We start from the raw sequence: 27,747 nt of genomic DNA, 5'->3' as shown, positions 1-27,747 counted from the left end.
CCCAGGCGTCAGACCGGATCCGGAAAGTTTTTCGTCAGCAGTACCCCTGCGTGTCGGAAGGTGGCGTCAGTCGACTCCGCGTTCGTCGTTGGCGTTGTGGTCGCCGGGATGACGTTGCGGTAGCTACATAGACACCGTCCTCACGCGCTGACATCAGTTCTTTATTTTTCCGCGCCAGCAAGCGCAGATCCGGAGAGAGCGGTACACCCAGTCACTTTTTGACTGACTTTTTCTCGACTTTTGTTTACATAGTTTTTTGAGTCCATCGACTCCTGGTGCATGAGGGATGCTTTGGACTCATTCCATCAGCATGCTAAATGGTCAGTGTTGGCATGAATGACTATGAGTCCCTTAATGTAAGCTGCTCTTTGAGTTTACTGATAAAGAAAACATTGAAGCCTGCTTTACATGGTCTGCTTGGCATTTAGCAGCTGTGACTGCATGCAAGTAAAAATAATTAAATGTATGGGTTTATACGAGTTGGAAAGCCACGCACTTGATCGAAGGAGTTACTGTCTCGGTCACAAAGTTAAAAACCGAGCGTACAGTCTCGCCTTACGTGTCCAAGTGAGTGAACAGAGGTACTGCTGCCATCCTACAAATTGCCAGATGGGTGTATACAACCCAATGTGCCTGTAATGGGTTTTTCAGCAATACCATAGTCCCAGTCTTAGATTTAGACTTTCCTTAATCTCATTAAAAGTGCAGGCTTCAGGCTGCTGGTCCTGTTTTTATTATTATAGGCCTAGATGATCTAATCAGTACTGGAATCTGACACCACAAGATTCCTTTAACTCTACTCAATAGTAGTTCAACTAAGCCATTTTACAATGTTTGTGATTGTTGACAAAGGCCACAACGCCTGCAATGAAGCAGATCCCATCAATGAAGATAACACTGTCATTGATGTAGACCTTAACACCAACCAGGGTTCCGGATATGTACTGACGAGTATGACTGCACGGATAGACCGAGCCCCACATCTCCCGTTCCTGAGTTTGGGGAGGAAAAGTGTCTGGCTTGTTACCCATCCTGGAAACAAATTACACACAGCTGCTGAGTTTTGGAAAGAATGTATGTCTACAGGACAGAATTGCTAACAGACACCACCATAGCTCCTGAGAAAGGAACATCTTATACATCTGCAGATATTGCAACTGGAAATGATCAAGCTTCTTCAAAAGGCAACCATAAAACTGTGCTAACACAAGGAGATGATGGACGGAGCGCTGAAACTTTTCAGACACTCACCCCAAGTCACAGATCTGGGTTGAATCCATCACCGTTCTTTAGCTCACTTCACCACCCCAGTTCAGACCCAGCTATAGGCAAATCAGTCTTGACCTTGTGCCTCATGGGAAGAGTCCAGCCTGAACTGCCAAGCAAGGTCTTCCCTGGACCGGAAACAAGCATCCTGGGACCTGTTGCGGGCTAACACGCCTCATCATCCAGGCTAGCTTGAATACAGTGGCAAAGTGAGCAAGGGACCCACGCCCTGTCAACCTAGGGCGAACCAAGCAAACACAAGGAGATGATGGATGGAGTGCTGAAATTTTCAGACACTCACCGCCAGTAACAGATCTGGGTTGAATCCATCATCACTCTTTAGCTCACTTTGCCGCTCCAGTTCCCAGAAGTCCAAAGGAATCAGTGCTTTGTCTCCAGATTTTCCTTTATCCACTAGAAATGTGGATGGAGGATGGCATCCTATCTTAGATTTAAGGGCATTAAACACATTTATATATAAAGTAAACTTGAACGATATCTCCTATGGACATTTAGTCAGTCAACCGTTCAGACAGCCGAGCATCAACAGATCTGAAGGATGCATTCTTGTGTCTGCCAGTTCACCCTGAACACCAGAATTACCTCTGTTTTATGGTGTACGGACACCACTACCAATTCAAGGCCGTTCCATTTGCCCTAGAGTCCACACCAAGAGTGTTTACCCAATGCTTAGTTCCTGTTGCTGCACATCTGCAAAAGCAAGGAGTGTGAATGTTCCTGTACCTAAACTATTGGTTAACAAAGTTCCTCCTTGAAATCAAACTGTAGCAGCTGTTGGCACTGTGGAAATATGGATTTTCCTGGTCAGTTATGTCCCCTATCTTGGACCCCAACGGTTCTATGTGCATGTCGCAAGTACATGTATGTTCCCTCCAGTTCCAGTATTGATGACGCAAACACATGCGTGTCCACCGTCAACATGTCCTCTGCCAGATCCGCCATGAATAGGCCGGATATTCCATTCTTAAATATGAAAGGCCACCGGCTTTATATGGTTCACTTATGCCACTTTTCAGTCCAGGCAAGTAGGCCCTGATTCTGTCATCAAACTCTTCTTGCCTTCTGCCTCTAAAAGCTCCAGCCCGAGCCTGCATCTGTGACCATGAACTTTGTCTCATTCTCTGCGCTGCTCACGAAGCCTGACATCAGCTTACTCTCTGCCAAGAACTGTATTTCACCTTCGAATTATCTGCTTCCCCCTCAGCCGATGCATTCCTGCCTAGTAGTTTAAGTAAACATTCTTCCACTTACCAAGCAAAAAGACCCATCTTCTCTGTCCTCATGCAAGTAATTCATAGCCTTGTTACCATGGAATATTCCTACCCCCTCGCATTCAGTGTAGACACTTAGACGCTTGTACACGCACAGTCAGTATAGAATAGATTCTGTCCGAGAGTCCTCCTTTTTGGATAACATAGTTCTTTAAACATAGGATGTTAGATATGATTTGGGATTAGGTTGACTTGACCTCCCAGACTTCTCGTCTCCACATATAGAGCTAAATGTCAAGTCCCCGTCACCCCCTAGTTACACGTCAATTACACGTCATACTGCTGCGCGCGCATCCATGCCAAGTATTATCTTATAGATCCACCTATACATGACATCACAACCAATCATGTTCCTTTTTACTCATTATTACACCCATTTTCGGTTACGCAAACCAAACGTCAATGTCCTTATCAATTGTTACGCCTACTGTATTCACTTCATTATAATGTATGTATTATAAAAGTTACTGCTTGTCAATAAAGTATGTACTTCACTTCCTGAACCCCCGTGGTGATGGAACTTGAGGCATCCGATTATAATCGCTTATTGGAATAAAGCCCATTCCGAAACTCTAATATCACGGATTCTGCCTCTCATTTTACTGAGCTATTTTATAATGTTTCTGTACCAAATTCAGTCCCGGTAAAGGAGAAATATTTACCACATGATGGCGCCCGAACAGGGACACTTTCTCATCTCACGCGCCGGCGGTGTGTTGCAGGCCCGGTCTCCTGCCACAGCTGGACGGACAATAACGCGTACCAGCAGGATTTCCTGTATCTCCCTCCGGTCAAGCGGGGGCGACTGAGACTGCAATCAACACCCAGACGAGGCGGTGAGAAGTGCGAAGTATCCCGACCAGAGCCTAGCTGAGAGAGCAAGATCCGAGGTATACAGAGACCCACCAGTTCGAAGTCAAGCCCAGTGTCCGACGAGTCGAGTCGAGTCGAGTCCGGTCCGGTTCAAGTTCAAGTTACTGAGGCCTTCCGTTTCCGAAGCTACCCGGTGAGTACCATTGCTGGGGAGGCATTTCTGACGTGCACATAGGTTGTGCCGGTCAAGACGGGTTTGGGTACACAAATCCGGTCTGCACTGTTTTAGCAGTGTATCTGTACTGTTTAGCAGTATATCAAGTATTCCGAAGTATTCCGAAGTGTCTAGTTATTGTCTAGTTATTGTCGAGAATTAAGCTTGGTGATTAGTTATGCAGACGATCATCATTGTTGTTTCAGTTAATGGTTTAATGTTAAATGTTTAAAGTGTTTAAGTATGTTCTGAATATCGTGGTATGAATGACTGTTCATTATCGTGTTTATTGTATTAAGTCTGTTCAAATTCAAGTATCAGGTCAAAATCAAGTATAAGGTCAGTTCTCAATATGCCGCTCTTTTCGAAATTAAGACAGATCACTACCAGAAAAGGGGTTCTCGAAGAAGCCGTCCCTATTCCTCCTAGGGACACTCCAGGGCACTTTATGTATCACAAACATGGCTTAGACGCTATATTATTTCTTGATTTATGGGTAGACTATACCAAGGGATTACCAGAAAGTCAAAGGTGGCCCACAGCGGGGACCTGGGATGCAGAGTGCATCATGAAAGTCGAGGAAGAGTTATGGAAAAGAAAAGTCAGACAGTCACAGAAAGACGCCGTTGAATTATGGCGTAAAGAATCACATAGACGAACAGAAAAAGCACGTAGACAGGAGGAGAAGAGTAAAGAGAATTCCAATAAAGTTCGAGAGAATCTATTAATTGAGGAAGGTATCCGAGTAAAATCAGAACAAGTAGACAGACAAAGAAATGCCCTTATGAATGGTATGTATCCTCTCCTGGCCGAAGGATTACCTAAGGCTACTCCAGAGACACCAAAAGACTTGCCAACCCCATTGTTCCCAATAAAGGTACATCCTAAGGGGCATCCTAGAACCGCAGAAGATGTTTTTCTTTCCTCATATTTAGATGACGCAGCTCCCGAGTATGCTAACTCTGCCCTACATAGACCGCATACCAGGGAGGTTCAACGCCAAGATCCAGTACCCGTATCCCTGCAGCAACAAATCGAGTCACAAGTTCCGGCAAGCACATCTGTTTCTGTACCCGCTCCTACAGCTACTTCTATGGCTGTGTCCACACCTGTAGTTGCTGTGTCACGTTCGACGAATCCTTTTACACCCGACGCCCCAGATGGGGCCGCGGGAGGAGCTACCAATGTCTTTTCTACGCCACCCAGAATAAATAAACTTACTTTTCAAGAGTCAGCGCATTCACGTACACCCAAACTCCTTAGTACCCGTACGCTTAAGGAACTTCTTATAGACTGTAGATATGACCCGGTGCCTGGAAAGGAGGACGAAATGACCCTAGCATCATTGCGTATCAGACGAGCCGCAGTGTATTTAGCGAAGTTACCAGGAATGACTGCGCATCTAGATAATATATATCATTTTGTCCAAACAGGGCGAGATCCAGAATGTATTTACAGAGCTATGGAATACCAGAAAGTAGAGATACAGGGGGAACTGTTACGTTTCCTCATAAACTGTGTGATCAGAAATCAAGACCGACCGGGGGTAGACCCGGAAGCCATGAAAATTCTTACAAGATGGAGTCAGAATATATCGGAAGGGAGACATGATAAACAAAACTGTATAATAGCCATGTGCCGAAAGATCCGTAAAGAAATAGAACGCCTACACGAAGAGCGATTAGAGGTAGACGAGTTCGAACAAAACGAGGAAGAAGGGTCAGGACTGCCCACAGGACAGTCGGACACCATAGCCTATGTAGGTAGAGGAAGATCTTGTAATAGGAGTAAGACTAGATATCACACTGACTCAATACATCCGATATGTCCAGATAATAACAGAAATTTTCAAATACCTATAATTAACATAAGGTCTAACGAGCATTCGTTCCAAACCGCCGACAAACTACTACAAGAACGAAGGGGTTATCATTTCCTCGATTCTATGGATGAACAAGATTTAGCCAGGGCAGCTGTCCATTGGGTGGACAGTCCCGGAAAATATAGTGATGATACAGTAGTACGCACATTTTTGAATCTTACCCCAGATGAACAAAGGTTAGCTGGGATTTATATGATTCAACAACTCATTATACTATATCGGAGTCAGCATTCGGACCCTGGTCCCTTGCCTGACATACTGACTGAATTACTTATGAATAAATGGAGAGGTCCAGGTACTGAATTAATTAAAGAAATTCTAGAATCAAGAAAGCAGTATATTCTTTTTGTATGTTCAGAACATGTTCCATTGTCTGTCAAGGAAAGAACTACGTATCACATAGATAGACAGAATCCCTTACGAGAAGTGCACCCAATAAAGGGTGAGGACAACGAGTTTAAACGCGTATTTGTATATACGCCTATATCGAAAATAGAATTGTTAGAAATGAAGAAAGTAGTACCCAGTCATGACAAGGACCCAGCGGGGTTTCACCGAGAAATTAAAGACATGTTACTCATGGGAGAATATACCTACCCCGACATTATGACAATATTAAAGGTGTTGATGCCTGCTGGCATTTATGAGAAACTCAAGGAAAAAGAGTGGGAGGTAGGTGATCAAAAGATAGAATGGTCAGCATTAGAAGCAGAAGAAAGGGCCCGAGGTCCAGGTTCGGGGCTTGGGGACAAAACTAAGGCATTACCAGGACTACTAGTACAGGTACTGCCACGTTTATTAACTACGAAAAAGGAAGATTGGGGTACAATTTCAGCCTGTAAACAGAAGCAAGACGAAGACACTAGTGATTACTATGCCCGTTTTGAAAAATGTTTTTGTATAAATAGTGGCATAAAAGCAAGTAGCGAATCATACCCACATCTGTTTGTAACAAAATTAGTAGAAAATGCTCTGCCCCCAGTAAAGAATAGAGTATTAAAATTCGAGAGTACCTGGCAAGGTAACACTCCAACACAAATGTTACAAATGTTACAGTACCACCACAATAGAATTAAAGAGGAACAAGAACATGAACACAGACGCATGAAAGACACGAAAATGAAAATGCTAGTTTCCCAGACAGTTCCAGCTGAAGGACATAAAAAGGGTATGACACATTCCGATTCAGCAGGACCTGTAAAGGGGACATGCAATTATTGTAAAAAGCCAGGCCATTACGTACACGATTGTCCAGTTTTAAAACATAATATCGCCATAGGTAAAACACAAGAAAGATCACGGCCACTAAGACAAGATCAGAATGAACAAGGAGCTATGCAGCATGCCCAGGCCATGCCAGCCTCACAACAGCCAATACAGTTTGTGCCAGCTGCACCACCGTTGCCTGCTGCTGCCACACAGACGACAACACGACAAATGTATCAGACCGCACAGTATGAATATCCCGAGTATCAGCGTTACGCATGAACAAGCCTAGAGAGGGAAGTTGACTTACCCCTTATCGAGATTCCTGTAGATCAAGAAGGACCTTATGTACATAGTAAATTATTAGGTCAAGATAGAAAATTTTTACTCGATACAGGGGCAAGTCGAACAACTATAAAACGTAGTGAAGTTCCAGGGGCACCCCTCTCAGGCTCACAGAATATTTCCCTTGGTTTTTCAGGAAAACCTATTGTTAATGAAGTGTCACAGCCTTTGCCACTTACGATAGGACCTCTGACCCGAACTACAGATTTACTGCTTACTAAATCATGTCCAGAAAACTTGTTAGGAATAAAAACGTTGAAAGCCCTAGGAGCCATAATATGTTGTTCTCCGGAAGGAGTAAGGTTGTTTTTACGTGATTTTAAAGGTCACTATGTATCTAGAGACATGGATCCCCGACTGCAGACTTTACCTACACACCTATGGGCACAAGGCCCTACTGATGTTGGTTGCATGAATATTACACCATATCGAGTCACACTAAAGGCAGGAGTGGTGCTACCACGAATGCGACAATACAAGTTACCACCAGATGCTGTAGTGGCTTTACTACAAATCATTGACGAGCTCATTGCCCAAGGAGTAGTTGTGGAAACAGACTCCAATATATGTAATTCACCGATAATACCGATTCTTAAACGAACAGATCCTACAGCGCCGCCAGTATATCGATTGGTTATTGATCTGCGCGAATTAAACAAATGCATTGTGCCACAATTCCCTGTGGTCCCAGATATCTCGTCATTACTGACAGCCATTGATTCCGAAGCGACATTCTTTACTGTAATTGATCTCAAAAACGCCTTTTTCAGCGTCCCAATAGATCAGGAAAGCCAATATTTGTTCGGATTTAGTTTAAATGGGCGTAGCTTTAAATTCACACGCGCACCTCAAGGATTTACAGAAAGCCCCAGCATCTATAGCCAAGCACTGAAACGAGAACTTGACAGTATCCACATACCAGTCAACACTGCTTTGCTTCAATATGTCGATGATCTGCTGATTACCGCAAGAAGCGAACCTGAATGTGAGAAAGCATCACTGACAGTTTTACAATTTCTGGCCGAAAAAGGGCACAAGGTGTCCCCTTCTAAGCTGCAATTCTGTGTCCAGCAAGTTGTTTATCTTGGACACTCGCTGGACAAGGAGGGAAGGCAGCTTACACCCGACCGTATTCAGTTAATAGCTAACATGCCAATACCCAAGACACAAAAGGAGGTACGGGCTTTCATAGGCCTCACTTCATATTGTAGGCAGTGGATCCCTCAGTATGCATTTCTAGCAAAACCACTCATTCAATTGACAACACAGGAGGCAGCCACATCGACTGTTCTCCCTTGGACTCAGGAACACACACAAGCTTTTGAAAGCCTAAAGAAAGCTTTATGTCAAGCACCCGTTTTAGCAACGCCATGTTACAAAAAACAGTTTACACTCTTTGTTACAGAACGCGAAGGTACTGCTTTGTCAGTACTCACACAGGATCAAGCAGGAGCACACAAACCATGTGCCTATTTCTCTAGTACATTAGATCCCGTAGCTCAGGCTCTGCCTGCGTGCCTGAAATCAGTAGCAGCGACAGCTTTAGCAATCAGACAAAGCGATGCCATAGTGTTAGGACATCCATTGACAGTTCAAGTACCCCACGCAGTAGAGGTTCTTGTAAATAGAACGCAAACACAACACTTGACTATAGCGCGACTTACAGGATATGAACTTACATTGTTTCAGCCACATATAGAAATAAGACGCTGTAACACATTGAATCCGGCCACACTTTTGCCAGTAACCGGAACAGACCCACTAGCCCATGACTGTATTGAAGTTATTACTGTAACGACAAAACCCAGACAAGACTTGACCGATGTTCCATTGTCAGATCCAGACTTGACATTTTATGTCGATGGTTCATGCATGAGAACAAGTACAGGAGAGTTAGTAGCCGCTTATGCAGTCACAACAGATACTGAAGTCATTGAAACTAATCGTATAAATACTTTGTCAGCTCAAGCCGCAGAGCTCATCGCTCTGACGCAAGCCTGTATTCAAGCCACGAATAAAAAAGTCAACATATACACTGATTCACGTTATGCATTCGGAGTTGTACATGACTTCGGCGTGCTGTGGCGAGAGAGAGGTTATTTAACTTCCCACGGTGCCCACATTCAGCACGGACCCCTCATTCACGCATTATTAAATGCAATACATCTACCCACTGAAATATCAATTATGAAATGTAAGGCCCATACGAAGGTTACTGATATCATTTCCCAAGGCAATGATCTAGCCGACAGAACAGCTAAACTGACTGCTCAAGCTCAGACCCCCGACATGACAAAGACAATAGTCCCGACACCGACACATTGTATGACCGTTAAAGATCCTACTCTTGACGTAATTGACATACAGACACATGCTACACCAGACGAAATAAAGAAATGGACCGAGTTAGGAGGGATCCAAACGGACCAAGGATGGATGATGAAGGAAAGGTCTGTATGGTTCCTTCCTGATTCAATGGTCCAAGTCGTAATTAACACTATACATAGTCCGGCACATCTAGGAGAAAAAGCTATGCTAGACAGCATTCAACACATTTGGTTCAATAAACATTTACGAGCAGCAGCAAAACAAAAGGTCCGTACCTGTATGATCTGTTGCCAGTTCAACCCAGGAAAAAGTGTTCCCGTAGAACAGGGTGGATTTCATCCTCCTGATCACCCTTTTGAAGTCCTACAGATGGATTATATCCAGATGGAACGATGTCGAGGATTCAAATATGTTCTCGTAGTTGTCTGCGCTCTGTCCCGTTGGACAGAGGCGTACCCGGTTTCAGATTACACTGCCCCGACTACTGCCAAACAGTTGGTTCGAGAATTCTTCCCACGATACGGTTTACCACGTGTTGTCTACTCAGATAACGGCCAGCTGTTCTCATCCGAATTAATGAAACACGTTTCACTTCTGTTAGGTTATCAGTGGAAATTCCACTGTGTCCGACATCCCGAGGCAGCAGGTCTCGTAGAAAGACATAATCAGACACTGAAAATCAGACTGTCCAAAATATGCAGAGAGAAAGGGGTCGACTGGATAGTAGCATTACCAGTTGCACTTTCTTACATGAGAATGGTAGCACACTCTAGAACAGGGCTATCCCCGTATGAGGTGATCTTCGGTAGACCACCGAATATGTGGGGGACGCCTATACCACGCAAAATAACTGATATTGACTGTAATATGCTGACAGATTACTTGGCTTCCTTGATGTCTGCACTACAATCTTCTCGTTCACAGGTAGCTGCAGCCTTTCCCGACAACACTGAGGTGAAACCCCATGACGTGGTTCCGGGGGATCTTGTCTTTGTGAGAAATTTCGACCGAAAGACTCAACTGGAGCCCAGGTGGAAAGCACCCAAGTTGGTCCTGTTGACCACAAGAACAGCCGTGAAGATCGAGGGCCGCAAGGGCTGGATTCATTCAAGCCACATCAAGAAATTTCATGGACTATCTTCGGATATAGACATTGTGCCCTGCACTCCCTCACAGACTGATACAAAGCTTCCTTTTGTTGAACCGAACAAATCTGAAAATTACAAACTAAAGCTTAGGCCCACCAAGTCGAGCAATTTGATTGTTTAAGTCCTCTCCAAGGTGAAGCGGTTGAATTGTCTCTGACATGTATCCCTTGGACCTGAGTAGAGAAAATACCCGAAAAATGTTGAAACGACAGGCGTATTGTAAATCACTGCGTAGCCACTGCATAGTGACATTATTAATTTTGTTTTTATTGAGTCTTTTAATAATTATTACAAGTATGTTGTTGCACATATATTACCCTATTTCTAGACATGTTTATAATGTTGCTGCTGAACATTCTTTTAGTGACTTACCTCCGCATGAATTGTCTTATAGACTTGCGCTGCGCAATAACACTTTCATTAGTATGTTACATCATTCCCATCAGACTAGTAACGCCACCAATTGTTGGGTGTGTGGCCGACTCCCTCCCTACCAGAATTATGAAGGAGTCCTGCCTTTCTTTCCACATCCATTTACACATAATGGCTCCTGTGGAGCATGGTTTAGTTTAATTAATTCCATAGACTCAGACACAGCAGTTTACCAAGACCATTGGATATAGGGAAACCTGAACCTAGTTTTATTCAAAGTCTGTTACCCTGACAAGGAGGGTCGCCCCAAAAGAACAGGAACTGATCTAGAAAATGAAGTATATGGATTAGGTAATTTTACACCTAATCTCATGATTCTAAATGTCGTATCCGAAGTTGAGCTAGTCTTACCCACCATGTCAGTATTCCCAGCAAAAGGTGAATTATGTGTAAGAAAGGTTGGTTCCATACATATGGGCCACAGTCAATGCACTACTACCGTAGAATTCAGTGACCAAGGCAAATCTTCATTCAGAGCTTCTCGCCACTCCTACTTTATATGTGGTCAGACTGCATATATGCGTCTACCCCTAGATTGGGATGGTACCTGCTACATTGCATTCCTTTTGCCACCTGTTTTCCTAGCTCCTCCTGATTATTACAGAAATATTCATTTAGTACACAACAGAAAACGGAGAGATCTCCCCATTGTCGATTACACTGAGACGGCATGGGACAAGTATGTAGATTTTAATAAAGGCATCTTTCCCTATATAGGTACTGTTACTAATAGTAAGCTGATACGTAGATTAACTAGAACCCTTGAAGCAGTAGTGAATGAGACTATTTCCGCCTTAGGCAATTTAACGGAAGAGCAGTCTGCTATGCGGATTGTTGTGCTTCAAAATCGTCTTGTCCTTGACGTCATCCTGGCTGATAGGGGCGGAGCTTGTAGGGTCATCGGATCAAGCTGTTGCGTATTCATACCAGAAAATTCGCCATCTGTATATAAAGCCATCACTCGCCTTCATAAGATTGTAAGCCAGATACACCAGAACCCAGGCACTTGGACTTGGTCCAGTTGGTTTTGGAATGCGGTATCAGCCTGGGGATGGAGAGTTCTATCCTTCCTAGGTATTGGCCTTCTCATACTATTCAGTTGCTGTCTATGTCTACAATGTGGACCAGCGATTTGTGGTCTGTGTGCCACATCGTGTATCCCACATCAAGATTTTCATTCAAGATCCCGGAAGAAGAAAGAAGAACAAATGATGCTATATGAACAGATCAATGGATTGATGAAGATTGATATCTCTTGAAGGGCAAGTAGGGGACAAGGAGGGAATGTGGAAATATGGATTTTCCTGGTCAGTTATGTCCCCTATCTTGGACCCCAACGGTTCTATGTGCATGTCGCAAGTACATGTATGTTCCCTCCAGTTCCAGTATTGATGACGCAAACACATGCGTGTCCACCGTCAACATGTCCTCTGCCAGATCCGCCATGAATAGGCCGGATATTCCATTCTTAAATATGAAAGGCCACCGGCTTTATATGGTTCACTTATGCCACTTTTCAGTCCAGGCAAGTAGGCCCTGATTCTGTCATCAAACTCTTCTTGCCTTCTGCCTCTAAAAGCTCCAGCCCGAGCCTGCATCTGTGACCATGAACTTTGTCTCATTCTCTGCGCTGCTCACGAAGCCTGACATCAGCTTACTCTCTGCCAAGAACTGTATTTCACCTTCGAATTATCTGCTTCCCCCTCAGCCGATGCATTCCTGCCTAGTAGTTTAAGTAAACATTCTTCCAGTTACCAAGCAAAAAGACCCATCTTCTCTGTCCTCATGCAAGTAATTCATAGCCTTGTTACCATGGAATATTCCTACCCCCTCGCATTCAGTGTAGACACTTAGACGCTTGTACACGCACAGTCAGTATAGAATAGATTCTGTCCGAGAGTCCTCCTTTTTGGATAACATAGTTCTTTAAACATAGGATGTTAGATATGATTTGGGATTAGGTTGACTTGACCTCCCAGACTTCTCGTCTCCACATATAGAGCTAAATGTCAAGTCCCCTTCACCCCCTAGTTACACGTCAATTACACGTCATACTGCTGCGCGCGCATCCATGCCAAGTATTATCTTATAGATCCACCTATACATGACATCACAACCAATCATGTTCCTTTTTACTCATTATTACACCCATTTTCGGTTACGCAAACCAAACGTCAATGTCCTTATCAATTGTTACGCCTACTGTATTCACTTCATTATAATGTATGTATTATAAAAGTTACTGCTTGTCAATAAAGTATGTACTTCACTTCCTGAACCCCCGTGGTGATGGAACTTGAGGCATCCGATTATAATCGCTTATTGGAATAAAGCCCATTCCGAAACTCTAATATCACGGATTCTGCCTCTCATTTTACTGAGCTATTTTATAATGTTTCTGTACCAAATTCAGTCCCGGTAAAGGAGAAATATTTACCACAGCACAACACTGCAAATTCTAGAAACCTTGAATCTCACCCTGAATAAGAACAAGTCAGTGCTCACTCCATGTCAGCATAGCCTGTTTCTGGGAGCAAAGATCCACACAGACACTTTAAAGTCATATCCTACACAGGAAAAGGTGCAAACTAAAGAACTTGCTATAGAAGCGCCAGCACCCTATTGATCAAACCACAAAAGTTCAAGAAGAAAAAAACATATATTCGAGCCTTCTCTGGTATAATCCCAAGGATTTGGAACTTCCTCCTCCCTTAAGTCAGGGTGAACCCATCCATTGTCCTCTTCAAAAAGGAAGTCCAAGGGCTCTTGATGAAGAAATTTCTGCCTCTAACTGTCTTTTCAAGTGGTTACTTAGGTCACAGTCATAGTTCTATTGCCCAGCTGATATGGTCACGAGATTCCCTTGGCTCTACATGACTCTCTCATCTCCTTTGTTGGTTCTGTTTTGATTGTATGTATCTATATTACGCTTGGTGTATAAATTGTAAAGCCCTCTGTCTGCTTTTCAGTCTGTTATGAAGGTCACAGTCGTAGTTTGGTGGCACAGCTGATATGGTCTCGAGACTCCCTTTGCTCCACATGACTTTATCCTCTGGTCGGTTGCTTCTGCTTTGATTGCTTCTATCTGTATTCCGCTTGATGTATAAATTGTAAAGTGCTCTGATACCCCCTGTGGTCACGTTTGCGCTATATAAAACTTTTAAAAGAAATAAAGAACATCATGGAGAGATCTCAGATACCAGTACACAAGTTCAGAGCATTATTAGGAATGATGTCTAAATGAAACCCTTTAATACCACTATGCAGACTGAGAATTAGCCCTCAACAGAAACAGCCTTATTTGTACTGGAGGCAAGTCTCAGACCTTTTGGACAATCTGATTCATATAACAGCAGAGATCAAGAGCGCCTGGGAACGGTGGAGAAACGAATACAACATTTACAGAGGCCAGGAGCTGTACATCATGGAGTCACAATATAGTTTGACAGCAAATTCCTTGTTAAAGCGTTGGGGGTGCTCACTTGGCGTATCTCACAACAAGCAGTCTGTGGACCCTTTAGGAACAAAACATTCACATTGACATCCTGGGGCTCAGGCAATCAGACTAGCCCTCGGCCTTCCTGCGGCAATGAGACCATTAGCAAGTCCTAATAGGAAAAGACAATAGAACTGCTTTTTATTACATGAAGAAACAAGGGTGACAATATTTGAGCACCTTTGGTACCGGGTGTTGACGAAAGGAGTCACTTGTGTCAGACCTCCAGAACTGCATGACGGATGCATTAAGCAGATGAGACAAAGACCACCGCAAATGGGAGCTGGACAACGGACAACTGCAATTAGTTTTTCAGAAGTGGGGCTCCCCTATCTTGGACCGATTGGAAAATCCAGAAAATTCCAAAGGCTGAAACTTCACTAGCTGGCTATGGTTCCCAGGGACTCAGGGGAAGCGCTTTTGATTCTTTGTTGAGGAAAGTTTGTTATACCTTTTCACCGAGGTTTCTCCTGAGGCTGACTAAAGAACAATGAATGATCAGTGTCTTCAGCATGGGCCAGGCAGCTCTGACACACAGACTTCTGGAATCTGTTGATAAAGACACCCATCACATTCAAAGAGAAGCCTTACCTTTTATCCAAGACCAGGGCAAAGTTCTTCATCACGACCCTGCCTCCTGCACATGACTGCCAGGCTGCTGCAGGCCTAGAATACTGTGTTCCTTACATCCCGTCCAGCTGGTGCAGGTTTCTCAATGCCGTGAGAGCGACTTCTACCATTAAAGGCCACTCGAAGAAATGGAAACACTTTTGCCTCTGGGTAGTGATAACCATTATTGATCCCTGCCTCATGACATCTGACTTTGCCTCTGCTGCACCTTGAAGAATCTGACCTAAAACATTCATAAGTCTATATAGCTGCTGTTTTGAGATATCTTGGAATGTTGAATACAATACCACTTTTCTCGACTGGAGTATTTAAAGAATTCATGACAGGACTCTTTCGCATATGACCTCCAGTAGCCAGAAATCCACCATGTTGGGAGCTTAACACAGTCTTAGGGGCTCTTATGATACACCTTCTTGAGAACCACCTATAAAACATCACTTCAAATGCTTTCATGAAACACTGCCTTTCTTTTAGCCCTCACCTCAGCAAGTCGTGTGATTCAGGCGTTTTCCATCAAGAAATCCTACCTGAAACTTTAACAAAGGTAAGCGGACACCAACTAAGAATCCAAAGTTCATGCTGGAGGTTCCCATGACTTTCACCTTAATGAAAAGGTGTACGTATCAACATTGGCAACCTACTACAGCAGCAGAAAGAGCACTACATTCTTTAGATGTGAAACTCTGTTTGCAAGTTTACACTGATTGCACAAAAGTCTTTTGTAAACTGACCAACCCTATGCATCCCTCGGAGATTTCAGCACACGTACTCCTCTTTCAAAATAAGGCATTGATGCTGGCTCACAGCTGCCAGGTTTTTTTGCCTTCGCAGGGCTGGTTTCTCTTTAAGGAGTGGTAATAAATGACATTCCACAAAATGTATGGTGGCCAAAGCGGCATTATTTGCTGATGTGCCTTTATAACACATTTGTAAAGCAGCAACATGGATTTCGATGCAAACCTTTATCCAGGCTTCACTACGTTGATAAACAGCAGTTGGACAGGTGGTGGTGCATAACTTGTTTCCATAAAGTGAGACTTATTTCCACCTATTTTAGTGTCATGTCAGTAAACTGCTTTGTTAGTCGTAAGTCAAGCGTGTTAATCTGTGAAAGATCCAATGATGAGCAAGAAGAAAAAACTGCTTACCTGTAACTACAGTTTTCGAGCACTGGGATATTTTATAGATTCAAATGCACCCTCCCTCTTCCACGTTCATGAAGCTGCCACATGAATTCTGCTGAACTCTGAAAATCTGACAGGTGTGTCTCTGAGGAGAGTTGTAACCCTGCGCTGTTCCACCTGATAGGCCAGACCACGGGTCATAAAATGGGATCGATTGGGTTCTTGAATACTGAGGAGGTTTTCAGTGTTCATTGAGGCATTGTATACTGTTAACATTGATTATTGAGGGTTTCCAGTGTGATATCAGGGAAATAATTCATGTATGTAAATGTATGAAAGATAAGAATACGGAAGAACCCTAGTTTTACTGTAAACTGTCACGACAGCAAGCACAAGAAAGCCAAAGAATTACAGCACTGTACTAGCAAGTGCTGGGATTGATCGTAGGTAGCAAGTGCCAGCTAATAGTATGGAAGTACTCAAAATCCATCAAGGAGAAAAGCTAGATATACCTCTCAGAAGCGCTGGAGTTAGACAAGGATGAAACCCCCATATATGTGCACAAGAATCAAAACCAACTGAGATTCATCTAAAGTAGGAAAAGATAGTAGACCAACACTGATTTTCAAAGTAGCTGGCGAAAGAGTCAAAGAGAGGGTCTGACAGAGGCATACAAAATGTAGGCCAAAGAATATTCGTAGTTCCGGAAACTAACGGTTCTCAAGAAGATTATGAATAAGTTTTTGGCCCATGACTAGTTTTGGGTTTTTTATTGCCATCAAGGCTCTTCAAGGGATCGAAAGACACAACTCTTTCAGGTATCCTTGCTGTCCTAACGGATGTCACAGATGTAAGAAGAGAGCAATAGTTAGGGATAAAGGTAAAGGGTAATACATGCTGTAGGACTTCGTCCTTTCTGCAGAGTCATCCCCCAAATGTTTGCCTTCACCCTCCTGTTCTCTGAATCTGTTTTTGTTGGCTTTTAGGACTCTGTGCACTTTGCCACTACCAACCAGTGCTGAAGTGCTTTCGCTCTCTCCTTTAAACATGGTAAAATTGGCTTATACCCAATTGGCCATTCAGTTTACTTGTAAGTCCCTACTAAATTGGTACTACATGTACCCAGCGCCTGTAAATTAAATGCTACTAGTGGGCTTGAGAACTGATTGTGCCACCCACTTAAGTAGACTTTTAAACATCTCCCAGCCCTTCCATTGCAGCCTGTGTGTGCAGTTTCAAACTGCCATTTTGATCTGGCCCCAAAAAACATTTTCCAGGCTTAACCCTTCCTTTTTTAAGACATATACGCCACCCCTACAGTAAGTCCTAAACAGCTCATAGGGCAGGGTGCAGTGCACTTAAAAAGTGGACATGTACTTTTAAGTTTTACATATCCCGGTAGTGAAAAACTCTTCAATTTGTTCTTCACTACTCCAAGGTCTGCCTCTTCCATAGGATAGTACTTGATTAACTTATTACAATTATTAAGTACTAACTTTCAATTGGGAGCAAGTAGGAATGTCGAGTTTGGTGTCTAAAGGATTGTAATTTAAAACCCCATCTTTAATGCTAAAGTCGATTTTTGCAGCCTGTCCTAAGTCACATGGCTGGGTGTAGTTGACAGTTGGACTTTGTTTATTCCTCCTAGACAGCCACACAATAGATAGAGGGGTTAGGTGTGCCTAGATGGGCTATCAACTGGTGGGATGGGTGGTTGGAGCTGGACACAGCCCATCTTGCAACTGAAAAGGCTGTGCTCTGACTTCACACAATGGATTTGTTACCCCTGCATTGTTCATGCAGCCAGCTTGTAACCAGGGCAGGGGAGGCTGGAAACTTCAAGAACTTCCAGGACCACCAGAGTGGCGCCAAGGACCACCAAAGTGACTCCAAGGGCTAGTTGCTGGCTACCTGATCATAGCCCCAGCGACAGAAAAGACTCCAACCCCCTTGAACTGAGCACCTGGACTCTCTCTGCTGTGAGTCTGGCCCGCGAGTGGGACCAGTCGACACAGTGCAATGCATCTCCTCACAGCCTCGTTGGAACCACCGCAGTGTGACACATCCCAGATGCAGGACCCTGCATCACAGCCCACAGTCTCACCGGAACTGCCACTGCATGTTGCATCCTTGATGCAGGACTTTGCATCAGAAGCCACTCGTCGACCGCATTCTAGAGAACGACGCAGAACTCCGCATTGCAGCTCCTCAGGCCTGCTGCTGCGTGGCACATCCTCGACACAGGATTTTGCAATGCTCCGCAAACCAGGATTTAAGGTACTTTGTTCAGCGGGCTTAACTTGGTCCTTGTATCCGGTCCCACGCTCCATTGCGGTCAGTCTGAACTTGGGACTTTGTTCCTGTCTGTTGTGACCAAATAACCACAGTTGGCACTTTGTGCTCCTAGGCCCTATTTTCACTTAAACCTTTAAAATTGCACATCTCCATTTCTACTAATTGGATTTTTGTTGTTTTGATCTCAAATAATTTATTCAACTGTACTACATATTTTTTTAATTGGTGTGGGTTTTTCTTGTTTGGTGTTTTCACTGTATTACTAACTCTGCATAAATACTCTATACATTGCCTCTAAGTTAAGCCTGACTGCTTTGTGCCAAGCTACCAGAGGGTTAAGCACAGGTTAATTTGGGGTTGCTTCTGACTTCATCCTGACAGGAATTGTGTTTGCTGCTTGAAAGGGTTTCACCACCGTACACCACTAACACAATTTCCAACACATGCCTATGTTCAGTTAACAAATGTAGTGGTAAAGATGTGGCCTTTGTACCTCTAAATGTTTTATTTTTCATAGCCGCATTTAAGGGTTCTGAGTGAGATTTGAAGAAGAGAATAACAGGAACTTTACGAAACCCAGTATAATGTGCAATGATAAAAACCTTTAAGGTGTATCCAGGATGTAGACCACTTCCTTCCTTCCGCCTGCTGTTTCTGTAGGTAAGGCTGTCTGTTGGATATTACTATTGGGCACAGCTAGTGCTTAATTTGTAAATAACATAAATTCCAAGGCAATCGTCAGGTGGCCACTGCAGCTTTCACCACCCATTACCACTGCAAGCGCTGCCAGTGGCAGTACCAACACCACTGACAATCACGCTCCTGCAAGTTTGATAGTTCAGACTATTCCAGGCCCCTAAAGCTATAAGAGGGGCTTTGGTGGCAGGTCTTAGTCATTTTATTGTATATTGGATAAATAAACAGCTGTTGTGCTCATCTGTAAATCAGGCAAACAGAGCCACTATGCAGCAGAGTGTCATATGTGCCGCTGTTGACCATTAAGTGCTGGAACCGAGCACCGGAAACCACTGGCTGAAATGAAGCACTGATTGCAGCACAGTTGACAATGGGAAACAGATGAAATGAAGACTTGGATGGACGGGTAGAGAAGAAGAATGGAACTGCTATCATAATTTCATGTACATTTCTCCTTTATTGCTATGGCTGACCTGATATCTAAGAACTGATTGTTACAAGTGGTTCCTCCTTATTGCTTTCTAATAGGAGCTTATCGTCATATTAAAGTGGTAACTAGCCCAGCCTCAGGTTGTGTCTTGTCTGCTTAGTGGCAGAATTCTTAATTTGTAGGTAGATATTGCAAACCTACTGGAAAACGATATTCAACTTTCAATGTATTTCCAGCAATGTTATGTGTATCCTGTCACTGAGCTGGGATAGGTGCCCATTGCTGGTTCGTTAATTGAAAAGCCAGGTTTTCAGCTTCTTGTGGAATTCAAAAAGAGAGGAGGAGGCTCTGATGCGAAGTGGGAGATCATTTCACGCTTCAGAAGCAATGTACGAGAGGGCCTGTCCTGATCTGGTCGGTATATGCATGCAGTGTGTGCGAGTATGAGTCCTGCGGATCAGATGTGTCTGGTTGGTTGGTGGAAGGAGATTTGACTGTTTGGGTAAGTGGGGCCCAAGTTGTGTAGGGCCATGTATGTGTGTGTGAGGAGTTTGAAAGGAGCGCGTTGGGTATCTGGAGCCAGTGCAACTTCATGTTATGCGTATTTGTAAAGTGCACTGTCATCTGCGAGGGTATCCTGTCACTGAGTTGGGATTGGTGCCCATTGCTGCCTATGGTTGGCTCGTTAATTGAAAAGCCAGGTTTTCAGCTTCTTGTGGAATTCATGATGAGAGGAGGAGACCCTGATGTGGAGTGGCAGGTCGCCTCTTTAGGATAAATGTAAGGAAACGCCAGCCCTCCTGATCCTGACTCTGTATGCATGGAATGTGTGAGTAAAAGTCCTGCGAACCGGAGGTGTCTGGGTCGTTGATGGAACGAGATGCGACTGTTCAGCAGTCACAAATGAAGTTATGGTTGTTGGTGTCTTTGCTCTCAGAATCCCACTCACTGCTTCTTCTTGTTCCTGTTTACTCGCCACAGATTATGACACACTCACAGAAGGCGAAGAAAAAGATGTTCCCTGGAGTCCATCAGAGCATTGATGAACCTCTTCAGAGACCCGTCACCCCTAGTTATCACCGAGCTGCATACCCTCTGTAAGTCTTTCAATTGGCTGGTGAAGATATTTTGCTAAAAAAAAAGTACATATTTCATTTTGGTTATAGTAACCAAACTAATAGAACTAGCATAAACTTGAAGGCCCTAATAACAACGGTTCCAAGAGTACTAAAGTAGTATTTCTGTTGCAGTAATTACCAATACTATGAGCATCTGTAGTCCGGGTATGCAGGAATATGGCATACTCTTGAGTTAGGCCCCTTAGGGTGAATTCCGAAAATGGGGAATACCATATGTGTGCCTTATAGCACCTATTTGTAAACAGTAATACCCATTTTTTTCCTCCATTACACACCCACAACTTTCAGTAGTTTTAACCTGGTGAAAGGTCTGGGAGAGGTGTGCTTTGGAAGTGAGGCATTCCTACATCTCCCATTGTTCCCACTTTGGCCAGAAACTGTTGCCGGCAAAACCGCAAACTACCCAGCGGTCGGAATGGAGGCCTGAATTGCTATCAATAGGAGGGAGTTGGAGGTCCTTCATAGAGAGTGGAGTCAAAGCAAGGACCAGTACTTGGGTAAGAAAATGGGGAAAAAACAGTGACATTGAAAAAACAGGCAGAAAGGTGAGTACTGCAGCTAAAACTAGTAATCAGTAAGTTCAATTACGTCTTCCAGCTAACACTTCAACACATTGTATTTCATAGTTGAGGGACACAAGTCCTTGCTTAGCTTGAAAATCCTGTGCCACCCTGCCGTAGAACTTTTTTTCTGTTAGCTTTGGATTTTACATCATTGGATTTGACAAGCTTTGAGTCCACTGAAAGCAATTCCTCTTTGTTCGGACAGGCAACTTTGGTTGCTACTGGCACACGCATGATGCGGCACCATCGATAGTCTAAGAGAGTTGTTGCCCTCTCCTACCAGCTACCGGGACATTGCGCTTTCTTGGAGCTGATTCTTTTTATCTGGGCTTCTTAATGTGGGAGGCACTACTAGTCTCGCCTGTTAAATCCATTCTGCTCCCTTCATAACTGGGCTTCTTTTTTCCCAAGGAGTGTGGTGTGATTTATGTGTGTAGAAGACTGAGAGATGCATGAACCCTGTTCACTGAGGGCACAAAGCTTGGAAATCATTATAGAGGGTTTGGCTTCAAAGACGTGAAAATGGTTGGCTCCTCAACATGCTACAGGCCTTGTGCACCACCTGCCGCCTCAGTTCAACACCTAATGCCTCTTTTGCTAATGGGTGACAGAACCATGGATAATTGCTGAGGAAAGAGCTCCTCGGACGAGTTGGGTTGGACAAATTGAAGTGGGGTATTTAGGTTACCGTTCCCCCTCTGATTCAGTGCTTCCCAAACTTTTTAGAACTATAAACGTTTGCGACCCACCTAGCTTTAATGGACATGAACTGGGCATTTTTTTTAAATATAACTAAAGCATCAAGTGACAGTGCAGTCATTTGGAGACAACACATGTTCCATTGAAATGGCCTATAAATTTGCACAGAAATACAGTTTTACTAATAAAAACTATATTGCACACAGATGAAAATGTGTGGTAGTCAGGTTTCAGTGAATATTTCTCATTTGTGAATCTCTAAGTAACGAGTCTTGATTTGTTTTGGTCCTATTAAAATCTTTACATCCATCTCACTTCAGAATTACAAAAAAAGTGCTTCCTTTTTCTTTAATAACTGCTGAATGTGTACAGTTGATTTACACATCTTTAAATGTTGATTTGTTTCCAAAAAATTAAATCCGACAACCTTTCCTTTCACAACCACCATTCCCCAGCAAGATTTTCACATAATTCACTTTACTTTTCTTTCTCTGACTGCAGTGAGAGCAGTTTGTGAACACCAATCCCTTTTGTGAACACCAATCCCAATGTCAAAAAAAGTAAGCAGCAATTTGTCAGAAGACATAGCCTGACATTTGACCTTTGTCTTTGAAGCGCAGCAAATGTGACAAGATTAACACAGAATTTAAAGGCATCTTTATTTGTTGTTTGGACTTTCAGGATCCAACAAGAATTAGCTCAGGACCCACCAGTAGGTCGCGACCCCGAGTTTTGGAATCACTGCTCTGATTCATTGTTTCCTTCCTGTTTTGAGTTTTACTTTCACATTCTTCTGAAAGGAATCAAAAATTAGCTAGCATTCGCGCCAAGAATTTTCAATTCTATTAAGGACACGGAGGCGAGGATTATGCTTCTCTTTCTTATATTTGCTACTCACAGCAGCCAATGAAAAACATTTTGTATGCAAACAAAACTACATTTCCCATGATGCTCTTCCATACATCACATCCTGTATAGCCCCATAAGAGCCACAGTGTCCTGTTTCTCCTCCTCTTTCTTTGCTCGAACCTTAATAATCAATAACATTAATACAGTAGTCCAAAAAACGGAATATGAGTCCAATAATCATCCTCCAACGTGGCAGATCCATATCCAAACCGGAATTGAACGTCTTCTAAACCAGAAGTACACTTGCTCCTTCTTGTCCCAGAACCTGAAAGGAAGGAGACAGGGAAAACCCGTAACTTCTGCTTACACAGAATATCAAGTACATGCGGGTGGGTAATTATTACCAATATTGTAATAAACCGGGTGGGATAATCCTCGCCTCCGTGTCCTTAATAGAATGGAAAATTCTTGGCGCGAATGCTAGCTAATTTTTGATTCTATTACAGGACCGGAGGCTTCGGATTATGCTAGTTTAACGCTTATCCGACACAACTACAGTCATATCACCCACCGGTTTAATAATAACTGTCCAAATATAGAGTGAGAAAATCAATCAGTATATCTTGAAACATCCTGTACTATGTGGATCAGCAAACAACATTGAGAGATATGGTCCCAATAACAGACTGTCTCAAACAGTAGGTAATGGATACCGTATGCTGGCATAACTGCCATCAACCACCGGCTATAAGCCTTAGACATATGTAAAGATTCTATAATGTAATAAACAGTTATAGCACAACAATTATATCACAACCGCAGGTAGTAACACCAAGTAATCTCCCATGTAAACCCTGAGGCATGGAAAAAACACACGTATATTGCATCAGTTGGAAAACATAGCGTGAACAGACCTTGACCAGATGTAATTCTGACATTAATTATAATGAAACTGGAGGAGGAGCCTAGCGCGCATCCAAGATGGTCGCGTGAGCACAGGGCTCCCCGGACCCTTTCTGCTCCTCGGAATAAATCCTGAGAATATCCTGATTTGGTGTATGGAATCTGAGAGATGAAGACCAGCTGACTATATATCTCTTTTCAAAACTCTAATCGGACCTGGGAATCCTGAGTTATCGTCGCCGGAACTTTTGGGACCCACCCGACGGAGGTGGCCGGGGTGAAGGTGACCCGTGGGGCCGGGCTGCAATTGAACAACAGCGGCCTCAGCGCGGTGCCAGTTACCGATTCAGCACTTTCGGTTTCGGTTTTGGCCTTCAGGAGATCAGCTGGCGTGCGTGCTCGAGGTGGCGAGGTGCCTCCTGGGCCTCTGCCCGAGGTTTGCTTCCATCTGCTACTGGCGGGTCTGACGCCTCCGACCCCTACACCGACAGTTTGTGGTCCTTTCGCTGGCACCCGCGCACCCCTTGATCGGAGGTCCCATTGAGTGACTGCGCTCACATGGCGGGCAAAGGGGGTCCGGAGGGGCGCAAGACCAAGGCTTCACTGCGCGGGGGAGCGGTCCAGAGCAACAACATGGACCGCTATACCCAGGGCAGGGGGTCCCCTGGCGCTGCTGGCCTTTCCCCGGATGCTGCGGGGGGAGGCACGACCGTCGCTGCGGAACCTTCCCTACAGGACATTATGGGTGCCATCGAGGGCATCAGGGAAACTATCGCGACGCAATATGAGGCCCTGGCCCGTAAGATCGACACTGTCGCGATCGACGTCACCCTGATTCGGGCCGACCTCTCTAAAACCAACGAGAAGGTCCAGGCCCTTGATACACGGACCTCCACCCTGGGTGCGGAGGTGTCGGATCTGCGGGCCGCGCTTGGGGACATTAGAGTGGTCAACGACCATATGGCCCGGCGGCTTGAGGACTTCGAGGGACGGGCCCGACGCAACAATATCCGCATCATTGGGGTACCGGAGTCCTCCGACAGCCGCCCGGTGGACCTCGTGGTCGAGGAACTTATCCTGCAACAGTTGTCCCCGGTTGGCCTAAGCAAATTCTTCGCTGTGGAGCGGGCCCATCGAGTTCCGGGCGGCCGGCCGCGGCCGGGGGCCCTCCCGAGGCCTATCGTGGCTAAACTGTTCCACTACAGGGACCGCGATGCTATTCTGCAGGCTTCACGGACCCGTGGCCCGGTCCGCTACGAGAACTCGACCATCAACTTTTACCCGGACTTCACGCAACTGGTCCAGAAACAGCGGATGGGATTCCAGGGGGTGAAGCGCCGTCTCCGCGAGCTAGGCCTGAAGTATTCGATGCTCTACCCGGCGAAACTTCGAGTGGAGCATGGAGAGCGGACAGCCTTTTTTGACACTCCTGTGGCCGCAAGTGACTGGCTGGACTCGCTGCCGGACGGGGGTGGCCGGCCCGGGCCCTCTGGGGGCACCGCAGGTGACGGGTCCCCTTAGACTGACCTTTGGTCCTTGCTTTTGCGGTTTTGCACTGTACAGTTGGGTCTTACTTCTTTTGCATACTGTGTTTTACCAGGACCCGTGAGGGGTGCGGGCGGGTTCGGGTCCCTTTCCTCCTCCGGGGTCTTTTTGTAGAATGGGGTTAGTGGGGCGACAGGCACACTGCAAGTTGGGGGGGGTCTTTGGCCCGCAGGGGTGCAGGGTGGGGGGCGTTGGACTTGGGGTGGGGTTGGGGGGGAAGAGGGGTTGTTTAGTTGTGTGTTTTTTGTTTACAGGGCGAGGTATTGATTTTTATCCATATTTGGGAGCGGTGCTGCGGGCTGGGGGCCTCTTGACCCATTGGAGGGGATGGGGGGAGACGGGTTGAGGCTTATGTCGTGGAACGTCAATGGGTTGGGGGACCGCATTAAGCGGGGTGTTGTACTGCAATATTTGCGTCGTTTGACTCCTGATGTGGTGTTTCTCCAGGAGACGCATTTGGTCGGCAATGTCTGCCATGCGATGAACAGGGGGGGATACCGCCTCGTAGCCCATTCTGGTTTCACAACTGGCTCCAGGGGGGTGGGCATTCTCCTGCGAGCCTCCCTTCCGGTGGAGATCACGAGGATAGTCTCGGATGACAGAGGGCGCTATGTGTGTCTGATTGGGAGGTGGGAGGGGCAGCCCCTTACCCTGGTTTCAGTCTACGTCCCCCCGGGCCTCCAGAACTCCACCTTTACTGATTTGGGTCGAATGCTGCTTGACCTCCCGGACGGCCTCCTGCTCATGGGCGGGGACTTTAATTCTGTGGTTTCGGGTGAACTGGATCGTCACCCACCGAGGACCCTCCCCGCTGCCCAGTCATGGCTGGGTGGGATGTTGGAGACCTTCGGTTTGGTGGATAGTTGGAGACTAATGCATCCGACCCAGTGCCAGTTCACCTTTCATTCGGGGGCGCATGGGAGTCTCTCCAGGTTAGACTACTTCCTTATGCCCGCGGCGCAGACTGGTCGGATTCGAGAGGTCAGACACCTGGCGCGTGGTATCTCCGACCATTCTCCGCTGTGGCTTGTCTTTGACACCGGGTCGCGGTCCGCAGGGCGGATAGCTCCCATTAACCCCTGGTACCTGCGGGACCCTGTGATTCGTGACAGCCTGGTTAAGGCCATGGACCAATACTTCAGTGAAAACGAGGGGTCGGTGTCGTCTGCGTTGTCCCTTTGGGAAGCCTTTAAAACTGTTATACGTGGACACGCCCTCGCCCAGATAGTGGTGGCCAAGAAGGTTAGGAGCGAGGCGGTGGTGAAGCTGGAGACTGACATCTCGGGGCTGGAGTCGGCCTTGGAGGCGAATGTTACTCCGGACGGGCTACATGCCCTTAGCCTGAAACAGTTCGAATATAGGTCCCTGGTCACTGACGCGGCCAAAACTATGTATAGGGAGCAGCAGGGCCGATTGTATGACGCGGGGGACAAGGCGGGAAAGTTGATTGCATGGCTGGACAAAAAGGAGAGAGTGAATCGTGTGGTCCCCGAGTTGCGTGCTGCGGATGGTGTGTGTGTGACTGAGCCGGATGAGATTGTGGAATGCTTCGCTGACCACCTCCGGGCGGTGTACTCCCCGGTGACTGACAGGGACGAGGATGACTCTCGCCTCCTACTGAGAGATATTGCTCTGCCCGGCCTGTCCGTTGAGGACCGGGAGCGGCTGGACGCCCCCTTATCGTCGGATGAAATAGCGACCGCGATTCGTTCCCTTCGCTCGGGCAAGGCTATGGGTCCTAATGGTCTGCCCATTGAACTATACAAATTGCGTCCTGATAAGCTTGCGCCCTTCCTCAGCCGCATGTTCCGCGACTCTCTTGCGGCGGGTTCCCTCCCGGCCGACCAGCGCTTGGCCACTATAGTCGTTCTCCCCAAGGAGGGCAAGCCGCGTGACCGCTGTACCTCTTACCGGCCTATTTCACTGCTCAATGCGGAGCCTAAAATCCTGGCGAAAGTCCTGGCCAATCGATTGTTGAGTGTCGTGTGCGACCTTATTCATCCGGACCAATGCGGCTTTATCCCGCACCGCAACACCGCTCTTAACTTGCGGCGTCTGCACGGGGTCCTCGCCAGGGCGGAGCTCCTCACCGAACCGGCCGTGCTGGTTTCTTTGGATGCCACGATGGCATTTGACACTATTGAGTGGCCATTCCTCTGGGCCGTCTTGGATAAATTCGGCTTTGGAGAGGGATTTATTGGCTGGGTGAGGCTCCTTTACACGGGACCCATGGCTCAAGTGGTGGTGAATGGGCGGGTCTCTCGGCCCTTTGCCCTCGGCAGGGGCACGAGGCAGGGGTGCCCGTTGTCCCCGTTGCTTTTTGCTCTCGCCCTGGAGCCACTCGCTGCCTGGCTCCGTTGGGAGCCCTCGCTTAGAGGGATCCGGTGGGGCCCGGGCTTTGAAGATCGGGTCTCGCTGTATGCGGACGACATTCTCCTGTATCTCACCTCAC

General features: G+C 45.7%; 1 protein-coding gene across 2 annotated transcripts in view; it reads left to right on the top strand.

Moving 5' to 3' along the window:
- Positions 1 to 27,747, top strand: part of ARMC9 (armadillo repeat containing 9) — a 542,713-nt gene that overhangs the window by 441,430 nt on the left and 73,536 nt on the right. For both annotated transcript variants that reach the window (XM_085635734.1, XM_085635735.1), the window contains exon 21: positions 20,579 to 20,694. In XM_085635734.1, coding sequence (XP_085491860.1) covers positions 20,579 to 20,694 — 116 coding nt within the window. The remainder of the gene's footprint in view (positions 1 to 20,578; positions 20,695 to 27,747) is intronic.

The sequence above is a fragment of the Triturus cristatus genome, chromosome 11 (genome assembly GCF_964204655.1).
Source record: "Triturus cristatus chromosome 11, aTriCri1.1, whole genome shotgun sequence".
NCBI lineage: Eukaryota > Metazoa > Chordata > Amphibia > Caudata > Salamandridae > Triturus > Triturus cristatus.
The sequence above is the reverse complement of the archived record's forward strand: the minus strand, read 5'-3'. Positions and strand labels throughout refer to the sequence as shown.